Here is a 13909-nt window from a genome sequence, read left to right as displayed (position 1 = left end):
AATAAAAATAAAAATAAAAATAAAATTAAAAAAATAAAAAAAAAAAAATATATATATATACATAGCATGTTTAAAGATAAAATACCAAAGACTTTAAAGACTCAAATCTAACACTTTCCATTTTTCTAATGACAAAATAAAAAATACTTTTTTTATTAGTGTGTATGACAATTACCTTCTGAAAGTAGCCTCTTTTTAGAGTTTTATCTCGAACTTGTCGGAAATACACATATCCATAAAAATAAGCAGGATCCTTCTATGAAGAAAGTGACAAGTAAGTGTGTATGGGGGGGTACATATATATGTATCTATATCTATATCTGTATCTATGTCTTTTAATATTAACATCAGGTTCCTCTATAAACCCAAATCAAGACATGAGATATACACAAAGAGCTAGTTATGCTTTTCCAGCAACAAACAATAATCATGACAGCAATAGCCATATCAGAACCTTCTAACTCTTGACATGGTCCATATGATGTGTGTAAAACCTTAAAATAAAAACAAAAAAAACCCTCCTAACTTGCCCAAAGATGGCAAAGTACTAATTACAATCTAAGTACTAAAGTCAAATTTTCCCCCATAACTTACTCAGCTTACATTCTTTATTTGTATTTATACTAGGAGATTGAAGTTAAAAAAAACAATCAAATTCTGTTTTCCCCAATGTTTTATTTAGTTTCTACAAAATTCTACCTACAATTTTGAGATTGTCAAGGATATGGGATCAATCTTAAAACAAAATGAGGTATCCTAACATACAATTTCAAGAGAGAAAATAAAAGGAGTTAAATGACAATGTGGATCTTATATAGTCAGTTACACGTTAACCCAATAATAATGAAGCATAACAATGTTTATCAACATACAATCGGAAAGGTCATTGCATTCCAAAAAATTTAAGAAGTGTTTACATCTTAATGGAGTAAACTTTGGCTCAGTTCCTTATTTGATTATTATTCCTTAAACAAATATATATTGACCACCTACTTTGAACAGGGTAATGTGTTAGAGAAGATAAAAAGATGCATAAGACACAGTTCTTCCTCAAGGATATCATGATTTAGAAGGGATAAGAAAAGTAGAAAAATGAGGCCAGGTGCAGTGGCTCACGCCTGTAATCCCAGCAGTTTGGGAGGCCGAGGTGGGCGGATCATGAGGTCAGGAGATCAAGACCATCCTGGCCAACATGGTGAATCCCTGTCTCTACTAAAAATACAAAAATTAGGTGGGTGTGGTGGCACATGCCTGTAATCCCAGCTACTCAGGAGGCTGAGGCAGGAGAATCACTTGAACCCAGGAGGCGGAGGTTGCAGTGAGCCGAGATTGCGCCACTGCGCTCCAGCCTGGTGACAGAGCGAGACTCAGTCTCAAAAAAAAAAGTAGAAAAATGAATATTATTGTAATAGGAGGATGGGTACCATGAAAAAACACAAAGTGTTACAGGAAAGCCAAGGGGAAAAAGTAAAGATTTCATGGAGACAGCTGTTTTTGAATTGGGAATTGAAGGATGGATATGACTTAAATAAAGACAAAGGCATTCCAAGTTGAAAGGGCTAGGAGTTTCAGTAAAAACACAAAAGACAGAAAAATACATGCTATCTCAGGAAAAAGCACATAGTTCAGTTTGACTAAAATACGGCACATATATGGCACACATAGAAAGGAGATGAGGGTGAAATTTTGATGATAAAGTTCTTATTTTGGAAGGTCCAAAAAGTGAGGACAAGGAAGTAGTACTATACCTCTTTACTCGTTAAACAACTCATAGTCATTTTAGATTTTACTTATATAATATATATGTACACTTTAGCTGGCAACACTGTGTAAGATACATTGTGCTGGAATAAAACAAGAGGTGGGATGACCTTGGGTAAGTTTCTTATCCTCAATAGCCCTCAATTCCCTCATCTACAAAAGGATCTCTCTTAGAGGATTAATTAGATGATATATGCTTATTAATACAGTATCTAGAACATAAAAATCCCTAACAAATAACAGCTATTATTATCATTGGTTGGAAGAATATATCAGCAGTGACAGCAAGGAGGAGATGGCTCTAAGAGACATTTCACTGGTAGTATCTCTGCCATTAGTGGAACCAGGGAGGTAAACTGTAAAAACTGTTATCAGGCAAATTATGTCAAAGTCACACTGGATGTGCTGAGAGGGCATCCAGATGAAAACGTTCCTCGTGTACTTAAAAAAAAATCTAGGCTGTAAGGTCATCTGAATTATTAAAATGTTTTAAATAAACAATAACTAAAACAAGGCTCATTCAAAAATCAAAGAGACAACTATGTTATCAAGTATGACTACCTCAACTCTAGATGACATTTACTATACAGTACAACTCCACTCCCACATCTAATTCAAGAATTTATTAACAAATGAAAGAAAATTACCTGAACATTCTAATCCATTTTTATAAATCACAGTGACATTATGTTTCAAACACAGTAACTGTATAAAGTCTCTTTCTTTCAGATGCTGAATCCTTATGAGTAAGACTCACTTAGGAAATTCAGCTATATAATACAGTAGCAAAACAAAAGCAAAATATTTCTGAATAGTGTCAGAGGTAACTGAATAAATGAGTTCTAAAGTTTCCTCTCACATGGACATTTTTCTATGACTACTTTTCCAACCTTTAAGTAAACTGGTAAATCTTTGTCAAATTGATCCAGGAGACAATGCAGCGACACCCTCCTCCCAGAAGACTGTCGAAATCTAAAACAAAACTGAGTATCTCCAAGACAACCTAATGAAAATAAAAATGAAATAAATTAAGGATAGCTTAGTATAACATTTATCCAGTTTCATCAATTTTAGAGCTGAAAAAAATCCTATCAATCATTTTAACCCATTCTGTCATGTTTTGGAGGAAAAAAAGGAAATCTTAAGAGTTCAAGTGACTTGCTCACAGCCATCCTTGCTGGTTAGAGGCAAACCCAGTAGTAAAACATGCATCTTAACTCCTAAGTCTCTTTACTATTTTTCCTATTCCATATCCCTCATGTAATTAAACATTTTTGGAATATATCTGCATATAATGTTGACTCACAAACATAATAATGAGCAAAAGATGCCAAACACAAAATAACACATATTGTTCAAATCCACTTTTATAAAATGTTTTGAAAGCAGGCAAAACTAAACTGTAGTGCTTAGGGATGCATGGCTGGATGATAAAAGTATTAAAAAAAGAAAAGTATTGTTGTAAGAAAGGATAGTGGTTACATTTGGAGGAAAGATTCACCTCAATTTCCTTGTCAACAAAATCAAGGAGTACTATTAGATAATCTCTAAAGTCACTTCCAGCAGTAACATTCAAAGATACTAAAATAAAATTTCCCAACTTGACCTATGACTGTACTGAATTCCAAGCATCTTACCCAATATGATCACCAAGAAAACTAAAGATCTACAAGATCCAAAAAGATAGAAAAGTTATGCTGTGAGCACCATAGCTTTCTGATGATTCACTCAAAAACAGAAAAATTTTAATGGAAATTGACTTTTTCTTTTATAAACATAGTTATAAGAATTAACTTACATAATTTTATTTTTTTGAGACAGAGTCTCGCTTTGTTGCCCAGGCTGGAGTGCAGTGGCGGGATCTAGGCTCACTGCAACCTTCACCGCCCGGGTTCAAGAGATTCTCCTGCCTCAGCCTCCTGAGTAGCTGGCATTACAGGTGCGTGCCACCATGCCTGGCCAATTTTTTGTATTTTTAGTAGAGATGGGGTTTCGCCATGTTGGCCAGGTTGGTCTCGAACCTGATCTCAGGTGATCTGCCTCCCAGAGTGCTGGGATTACAGGCGTGAGCCACCGTGCCTGGCCTTTTTAAAAAAATTTCACTAGAGATGGGGTCTTGCTATGTTGCCCAGGCTGGTCTTGAACTCCTGGGCTCAAGTGATCCTCCCACCTCAGCCTCCCAAAGTGCTGGGATTACAGGCAAGAGCCACCACACCCGGCCTTAAAATGTTATTTTTATATTTGTACAAACACAGCTACAGAGTGGATCATAATGTCTAAGACTAAGACAAAACATGAAGCTTCAAGAGCCAGGCCCCTCCCTCGACCCTCAGCTTATATAGTCACTCTTTCTGTGATTAGGGTGGTTAAGCTGGATTGCTGAGAAACAGTATTTCAGACCAGAGCTTCTCACAATTTATTCCATAGACTGATGCCAGTCCATAAACTCTTGTTACTGTTCCATAACCAAATAAATATGCAAGTTGAGAATATATATTTAGAAACTTTCACAGCAACTTGATATTACTGTAATAAATTTGGACTTTTAGACCAGGCACAGTGGCTCACGCCTGTAATCCCAGCACTTTAGGAGGCCAAGGCGGGTGGATCACCTGAGGTCAGGAGTCTGAGACCAGCCTGGCCAACATGGTGAAACCCCATCTCTACTAAAAATATAAAAATTAGCTGGATGTGGTGGCAGGCACCTGTAATCCCAGCTACTCAGGAGGCTGAGGCAGGAGAATTGCTTGAACACAGTAGGCAGAGTTTGCAGTGAGCCGAGATCACACCACTACCTCCAGCCTGGGCAACAGAGCAAGACCCTATATCAAAAAAAAAAATTAGACTTTTATTTAACATTTCTTTTTTTTTCCTCATTTCATTTTGTTTTTCTAATAATTCAATTAAATTGTTTTCCAAAAATATTGGTCCATAACTGACTGGAAATATTAAAAACCCCAACTGGCCCTTCAACACGGTATGAGAAGTGCTGCTTTAGCAACTGGGAAGTGTAAAGCACATGATGATGTCCCTGCTGTCTACAAAGAAGAAATGTGTTGAGACAAATATTGTCTGCATGTCAAGTCCATCCAGAACAAGGAGGATTAATGTTTCCCTCAGATTCACCATTGCTTCAAACTCTCTCTACTAATGCTGAGTTTTTTTCTCTGGACATGTTTAAAATACAGTGACTACTCTCCTTGGGCACTCATCACAGCTTAAGCCTCAGGAACACCTACATCCAGATGATGTTAATGGTAAATGATAAGGAAAAAAACACTGGACAAATATTTATCAGAGGGAAGGCCCTCCTTAAACTTAGGCTCCTAAAGATAAAAGCCATTCAAATGGAACAAAAAACTGAAACCTAAAAAACCAACCAAACAAAGCTTTTTTAAAGTCAGGAGAAGCTAAGGTGGCGGAGGGGTGGGGAAGGGCAAACCATTCCAATCTCAAAAGCATTTTTATCTGTGCCATTTTTTCATCTAGTCTAACATGCTGTTTTACTTTAAGTGTGTATACAATGGGAATAAAGGCTTGATTTATGTCTCTTTCCTAAAGACTGCTCTACTGTGTCTGGATTTCCTTTTACAGCAATTAAAAGCTATCCTGGGAAATAATAAATCCATTTCAAAGTTGGTACAGTAATCCTTTTTTTTCTTGAGATGGAGTCTCACTCTGTCACCCAGCCTGGAGTACAGTGGCACAATCTCGGCTCACTGCAACCTCAGCATCCCTGATTCAAGAGATTCTCCTGCCTCAGCCTCCTGAGTAGCTGGGACTACAGGCACACACCACCATGCCCAGCTAATTTTGTATATTCAGTAGAGAAGGGGTTTCACCATGTTGGCCAGGCTGGTCTCGAACTCCTGACCTCAAGTTATCTGTCCGCCTCAGCCTCCCAAAGTGCTGAGATTACAGGTGTGAGCCACTGCACCCGGCCTCCAACTTCCATTTAATAAACACATAAAAAAAAAAAACAGTTTGGATAACTGCAAATGAAAATAGCAATTTCAAATATTTACAAAACATATAGTCTCTTGCTACCTAGGATAATGATGATCTGTTAAGACAGCAAAGTGCCTGCTTTCAGGTCTTTTGTAGATTTTCCTTGTACCAACCATACTTCAAGTCACAGGAACCACACTTCATCTGATGTGCAGCACATAAAAAAAGCATTAAATAATATCTGTGAGAAAAAAATCAGTCAGGCGTGGTAGCTCACACCTGTAATCTCAGCACTTTGTGAGGCAGAGGTGAGCTGATCACAAGGTCAGGAGATCAAGACCATCCTGACTAACACAGTGAAACCCCATCTCTACTAAAAATGCAAAAAATTAGCCAGGTGTGGTGGTGGGCACCTGTAGTCCCAGCTACTCGGGAGCCTGAGGCAGGAGAATGACATGAACCCAGAAGGCGGAGCTTGCAGTGAGTGGAGATCGCGCCACTGCACTCCAGCCTGGGCAACAGAGCAAGACTCCATCTCAAAAAAAAAAGAAAAGAAAAAAAATCAGCCGGGTGTGGTGGTTCACACCTGTAATCCCAGCACTTTGGGAGCCTGAGGTGGGCGGATCACGAGGTCGGGAGTTCGTGACCAGCCTAGCCAACGTGGTGAAACCCCATCTCTACTAAATATACAAAAATTAGCCAGGCATGGTGGCAGGCAAGGGTAGTCCCAGCTACTTGGGAGGCTGAGGCAGGAGAATCACCTGAACTGGGAGGCGGAGGTTGCAGTGAGATGCAACCGTGCCACTGCACTGCAGCCTGGGCCAAAAAAAAAAAAAAAGAAAAAAGAAAAAAAATCTATATGTCATTCATAAGCCAAAAGTACTTAAAAATTTTTTTGATAATGACACATGCAGAGGCTATAAAACTAGATATAGGCTATCTAAACACCACAGAATTAACTTCTTAGCCTTGATGTATGCGCGCGGGGGACTTTTCCTCTACCATCTTAGGTTCACTAACTGGGGCCTGTGAAATAAACAGACAACAGATTAACGAGAAAAGATTTAGTTCGAATGCATACAAAGGCTTCAGAGAAAAAAAGTAAAAACCCAAAGAGGTGGTTTAAACTTGGGAGCTTAGATACCATTTTAACAAAAGAAACTAAAATGCAGACAAAGGAAAAAGGATTTGGACTTCAAGGGGTGGTAAACTGTGGGAAGGTAAACATATAGGTAAAACTAATGAAAGATAAGGATTATTTTAGCAAGGCTTATTTATGCAGAATTAAGCTGGTACCATCTCCAGTGATAAGAGTTTTCTCTGGTGATTCAGAATCTTTCTCCCCTTCCTGGTATGGGAAAGGGGAGGGGTGACACCTTCACAAAGGGAAATGTATGTCCTGCTTTTAGGCATATAGGGGTAGGGTAAAGGGCTCTTTTTGCATCTGCTGTTTCTCAATTGCCTTCAACTCAAAATAATTCTTAAGCCAAAGTGGTATATTTGGGGGTGGTATATTCGGATCCCCTTCATGCTCATATAGAGAAGTGAAAAAGAGAGAGGAGCCATGACAACCAGCTATGATCTGAAAGAGAAGAACATCCAGCATAATTCACTGGGATTCCATGCAGAAAGTCAGTTCATTCTGCAATGCATACAACTCAGCTTACTCTGAGTCCTGGAAATCTAACCCATCACAGCATATAAGAAGTGTATGTACAGATTTTATAAGAAAAATGTTAACTGAAATGAAGATACATTCCTACAAGACCTCTGTATCATTATTTCATAAATGGGCCAAAAACACTAAAATAATTCCAGGTTAGAAAAAAACGCCTTACTGGGATCTCTAAAAGGCAGTATCTAATTTACCAAGATACCACTTTTCTTTCATATAGTTCGCCAAAGCTGAGTTCCAAATGTATAGAAAAAAAATTCCGGAAGCATTTATACAGAAAGGAGAAAATGCTAAAAAAAAAAATTTTTAACTGTCAAATCTCTCAAATCAGATTAAATGAACTAACTAACACAATATTAGAAGTAACTGGCTGGGTGTGGTGGCTCACGCCTGTAATCCCAGCACTTTGGGAGGCCGAGGCAGGCAGATCACGAGGTCAGGAGATCGAGACCATCCTGGCTAACATGGTGAAACCCCGTCTCTACTAAAAATACAAAAACAAAAAATTAGCTGGGCATGGTGACAGGCGCCTGTGGTCCCAGCTACCCGGGAGGCTGAGGTGAGAGAATGGTGTGAACCCGGGAGGCGGAGCTTGCAGTGAGCTGAGATCACGTCACTGCACGCCAGCCTGGGTGACAGAGCAAGACTCCATCTCAAAAAAAAAAAAAAAAAAAAAAAGAAGTAACCACAAAAGGAAAGAAAATTAGACTGTCTCTGCTTTATAGGATTATAACTGTGTGTGGCCTGAGAAGCTGAATGTTTTGGTCACTATAAGCCAAGAAAAGCTAGTTTGAAAGTGAAATACAAGAGGTAACCTGAAGGATGTCAACGATTAGGACCACACAAAAGGAAGAACTTGAAAGAGACCAGCAAAACTAAGCTCAACAATAAACAGACCCTCGTTATGTTTTTTTCTACACACCAAGCACTATGCCAAGGCTTTACCTATATTAACCCATATAAACTACTGCATATAAACATGGCCTTTTTTTCCTAACCAAATTTATCCTGGCTTTTTTAGGTTCACTGCTTTTACAGAGTTCCTGGTAAGCTCCCAGATGCTGAACTGAAAGTAAACTACATAGTCCGTGAATCCCAAATATACCAGTGTCGCTGATTTTCAACCTCTTAGCTATTTGAAGAGTTTATTGTTCCTTGATGGTTTACCTCATCACACCATAACAGTTATTTTAAGAGTTGAAGCTACTAAAATCAACAATGACATGACTAGGCATCATTAAAATAGGAATAAAAATCATTGATCTGTTTGCATTCTAATATGCTATTTCAATCAATTTTCATACATTAACAGTATAACCAGTATTCTTAGTATAAAATTAAACAGAAACACTGTATGAAAAATAGTTACCTGAATTTGAATCTGGAAAAGACAAATAGCAAATATTGGTTTTCTGAAAAAGAAAACAAAAGTGATGTATGCTGACACACACATAATCAATAAAAACAAACAGAAATATAACAGTAAACTATACAGAGCAGTATTTTTACTTACTTCTCTGTCAGTAAGTTTGGAATGCTGAGGATAAATTACCTGGAAGAAAAGAGTTAAATTTTATTAAACATATTATAAACATTAGTTATAAACATATTATAGGCCAGGCACGGTGGCTCATGCTGGTAATCCCAGCACTTTGGGAGCCCGAAGCAGGCGGATCACTTGAGGTCAGGTGTTTAAGACCAACCTGGCCAACATGCTGAAACCCCATCTCTACTAAAAATACAAAAATTAGCCAGGTGTGGTGGCATGCACCTGTAGTCCCAACTACTCGGGAGGCTGAGACGGGAGGATCACTTGAACCCGGGAGACAGAGATCGTAGTAAGCCAAGATCACACCACTGCACTCCAGCCTGGGTGACAGAGCAAGACCCCGTCTCAAAACAAACAAACAAACAAAATATATATATATAACATTAGTCTAAAATAGTAGTTGGTTATGGTCAAATCACTTTCAGAAATAGTTCACAGATGCATGGATAAAGAAAATGCGGTACATATACATAATGAGATATTATTCAGCCATTAAAAAAATGAAATCCAGGCCAGGCATATTGGCTCACACCTGTAATCTCAGCACTTTGGGAGGCCGAGACATGCAGAGTTCAATACCAGCCTGGTCAACATGATGAAACCCCATCCCTACTAAAATAAAAAATTAGCTGGGTGTGGTGGCTCATGCTTGTAATCCCAGCTACTCGGGAGCCTGAGACATGAGAATCACTTGAACCCGAGAGACAGAGGTTGCAGTGAGCTGAGATTACGCCACTGCACTCCAGCCTGGGCGACAAAATGACATTCCGTCTCAAAAAAAAAAAAGAAAGAAAAAGAAAAAAAAAAATGAAATCCTGTCATTTGCAACAGCATGGGTAGAACTGGAGGACATTATGTTAAGTGAAATAAGCCAGGCACAGAAAGACAGATATCACATGTTCTCTCTCGTATGTAGGGGCTAAAAAGAGGAACTCACAGAGATAGAAAATAGAATAATGATGGTAAGTTACCAGAGGCTAGGAAGAGTAGTAAGGGTTTGAGAGGGCGGGATAAAGAAAGAATGGTTAAGGGCTACAAAAATACAGTTAGATAGATGGAATAAGATCTAGTGTTTGGTAGCACAATAGGACAACCATAGTTAAAAATAATTTATTGATATTTCAAAATCACTAAAGAGTAGAACTGGAATGTTCCCAACACAAAGAAATGATAAATGCTTGAAGTGACGGATATCCCAATAACTCTATTTGATCATTATACATTGCATGTCTGCATCAAAATATCACATGTACCCCATATATATGTGCAACTATTATATATCCACAATAATGAAGAATTTTTTGTGTGTGTTTTTTTTGTTTTTGAGAAGGAGTTTCACTCTTGTTGCCCAGGCTTGAGTGCAATGGTGCGATCTTGGCTCACTGTAACCTCCATCTCCCAGGTTCAAGTGATTCTTCCCCTCCCGGGTTCAAGCAAATCTCCTGCCTCAGCCTCCTGAGTAGCTGGAATTACAGGCATGCGCCACCACACCTGGCCAATTTTGTATTTTTAGTAAAGATGGGGATTTCACCATGTTGCTCAGGGTGGTCTCGAACTCCTGACCTCAGGTGATCCACCTGCCTTGGCCTCCCAAAGTGCTGGGATTTCAGGCGTGAGCCACCGTGCCCAGTCACGAATATTTTTTTTTAAATATTGGGAAGCCGGCCAGGCGCGGTGGCTCATGCCTGTAATCCCAGCACTTTGGGAGGCTGAGGTGGGCGGATCACGAGGGCAGGAGATCGAGACCATCCTGGCTAACACAGCGAAACCCCGTCTCTACTAAAAATACAAAAAAAATTAGCTGGGCATGGTGGCGCGCGCCTGTAGTCCCAGCTGCTGGGGAAGCTGAGGCAGGTGAATGGCGTGAACCTGGGAGGCAGAGGTTATAGTGAGCCGAGATTGCACCACTGCACTCCAGCCTGGGTGACAGAGCAAGATCCCATCTCAAAAAAAAAAAAAGAAATCGGGAGACCGAGGCGGGTGGATCACGAGGTCAGGAGTTCAAGACCAGCCTGGCCAACATGGTAAAACCCCATCTCTACTAAAAATACAAAAATTAGCTGGACATGGTGGTGCATGCCTGTAATCCCAGCTACTCGGGAGGCTGAGGCAGGAGAATTGCTTGAACCAGGACCCAGGAGGTGGAGGTAGCAGTGGGCCCAAGATCGTGCCACTGCACTCCAGCCTGGGCTACAGAGCAAGACTCTATCTCAAAAAATAAATAAATAAGATAAAATAAATAAATAAATAGTTCTGCAGCACTATTCACAATAGCAAAGACATAAAATCAAACTAAATGCCCATCAATGACAGACCGGATAAAGAAAATGTGGTACATATATACCACGAAATACTACGCAGCCATAAAAAAAGAACGGGATCATGTCTTTTATGGAAACATGGATGAAGCTGGAGGCTATTATCCTCAGCTAACTAATGCAGGAACAGAAAACCAAATACTGCATATTCTCTCTTATAAGTGGGAGGAGCTAAATAATGAGACCTTATGAACACAGAGAAGGAAACAACACTGGGGTCTACTTGAGGGTGAAGGGTGGGAGGAGGGAGAGGAGCAGAAAAGATAACTATTGGGTACCGGGCTTAACACCTGGCTGATGAAATAATCTGCACAACAAACCCCTGGGACATGAGTTTATGTATGTAACAAACTTTTACATGTACCCAGAAACCTAAAATAAAAGTTAAAGACAAAAAGCAAAACAAAAAGAAACAGTTCACAAACTTTAATAATGAAACAAGGGGGAAAGCTGGGAGCACTGAGTAATATTTACATTAGGTAAAAAAAGTTTTTGGTTTAAAGTTATCTCCAAAAGATTGGTAAAATCATTAAGTTATCAAGAACCATTTACCAATTGACTAATAACTCAAAGCTTACTGAGTCTTTTCTTTGGTAGCCTATAATCTAAAGAGAACATAATCTTTCAGCTGGTGTTTACTTCAATAAATAATATTTTTCAACTGACTCCAATAAGTAATACAAATCCTAACTATTTAGTTACTAGTAAAAGAAAAATGAAAAGGAAAAATAATTATCTGCAGTTTAAGAAACCTCAAGGACCATCTCCACAATAAAGGCTATCCTAATTCTCTCTGGTCCCTTTAAAGGATCATTATGCATTTTCTTAGGTTATTTTAGCGTCTGCAGTGACCACAGCCACCTTCTGATGAAACTCCTGCCCCACAGCCCCTGCAAGGAAGCAGGGCTAGGTCAGATCAGCTACCACCAGAACAAACACTAGTAAACAACACACCCAAGGGCACACACTCTACAAGCCAACCAAGCTCTATGTTACAACCAACCTGACCTCCTTAGGAGATGAATATTACATTTATCAAATTGACAAAAATTACACACTCAATGCTTGACTAGTCAACCGGCACTATACATTAGTCACAGAAGGCATCTTGTATGCATTGGTAGTAATGCCTCTCTCATGTCACCAATTATCAAAGGCCAGTGATTTTCAAACATGATACCAGAGGTGCCTTAAAGGCCACCTGGTGGTACTAATGGCTGTCTTAGGAAAGTCAGGCCCCCCCAGCACATAGAGACTGCAGTGAGCCAAGATCATGCCACTCTACTCCAGCCTGGGTGACAGGGTGAGACCTTCTCTCTCAAAAAAAAAAAAAAAAAAAAAGTCCTTCTTGGCCAGGTGCCATGGCTCACACCTGTAATCCTAACACTTTGGGAGGCCGGGGTGGGCAGATCACTTGAAGCCAGGAGTTCGAGATCAGCCTGGCTAACATGGTGAAACCATGTCTCTACTAAAAATACAAAAAACTTAGCCGGGCGTGGTGGTGGGTGCTTGTAATCCCAGCTACTCAGGAGGCTGAGGCACAAGAATGGCACAAGAATGGCTTGAACCTGGGAGGCGAAGGTTGCAGTGAGCTGAAATCACACCACTGCCCTTCAGCCTGGCAAAAGAATAAGATTATTTAAAAAAAAAAAAAAAAAGGCCTTCTCTTGCTGTTACATGTCTTACAAAAAGTCCTTCTCTAATCTTTTAACAGCTAAATCCTTGTTTCTAAAAGCATGGCACACATGCCAGTAGAGATGTTATATGGCGCACAGCCCTTCTAAAATTTTAATAGTTATATGTACTGTACTTAATTTAATGTGTATTAGGAAAAAAGACCTAACACTCAAAATCAATATACCATGGATACAAATGTTTAAGATATAGCTAAGTAAAAAAAAGAGGCAGAGGGATGTGAAGAATCCAGTTAAAGAAAAATATTAATAGTACAAATAATATGACAAGGAATGACTGAAACTTAAAAAACAATGAATTAAGTTTTTGCAGATTTTCTTCTAACATTTTATGGGCTTTTTCTTTAATTCTGAGCTATAGCTCAAACTGCTATTTTTTATTTTTATTTATTTTTTATTTTTTTGAGACAGAGTCTCGCTCTGTCACCCAGGCTGGAGTGCAACGGTGTGATCTCAGCTCACTGCAACCTCCACCTCCCAGGTTCAAGTGATTCTTGTGCCTCAGCCACCCAAGTAGCTGGGATTACAGGTGTGCACCACCATGCCCAGTTAATTTTTGTATTTTTAGTAGAGACTTGTAGACCATGTTGGCTAGGCTGGTCTCGAACACCTGACCTCAAGTGATCCACCCGCCTTGGCCTCCCAAAGTGTTAGAATTACAGGTGTGAGCCACGGTGCCCAGCCTCAAACTGTTATTTTTTAAAGCGTCAACTTTCCCAACACTATTTGCTCCAAACAAACAAAAAACTATTTCCAATTGATATGTAAGGCTCTAATGGTACCTTCTAATAAATTCCACCTGCTATTCCTATGTCCTATCATTTTAATCAATTATCTACAGTGAAAGACGGCAGGAAGATGGACAGAAACCAAGTCCTTACATTATTTCAACTATAAATTCAATTGTGCCTTGAGTCAGGCTTACTTGTGAACTTTGCAACAACATGAATCAATAAACTTTGTT

At 39.3% G+C, this 13909-nt stretch overlaps 1 protein-coding gene across 2 annotated transcripts in view; it reads right to left on the bottom strand.

The window, feature by feature from the left end:
* The window catches only part of DENND6A (DENN domain containing 6A), a 64449-nt gene that overhangs the window by 37738 nt on the left and 12802 nt on the right, over positions 1-13909 (bottom strand). For both annotated transcript variants that reach the window (XM_032153941.2, XM_032153942.2), the window contains exons 2-5: positions 8898-8936; positions 8754-8796; positions 2652-2764; positions 176-256 (exon numbers count right to left, since the gene is read on the bottom strand). In XM_032153941.2, coding sequence (XP_032009832.1) covers positions 176-256; positions 2652-2764; positions 8754-8796; positions 8898-8936 — 276 coding nt within the window. The remainder of the gene's footprint in view (positions 1-175; positions 257-2651; positions 2765-8753; positions 8797-8897; positions 8937-13909) is intronic.

Source organism: Hylobates moloch, unplaced genomic scaffold (assembly GCF_009828535.3).
Source record: "Hylobates moloch isolate HMO894 unplaced genomic scaffold, HMol_V3 SCAFFOLD_5, whole genome shotgun sequence".
Lineage (NCBI taxonomy): Eukaryota > Metazoa > Chordata > Mammalia > Primates > Hylobatidae > Hylobates > Hylobates moloch.
Note: the sequence above shows the minus strand (reverse complement) of the source record. Positions and strands in the feature narration are given on the sequence as shown.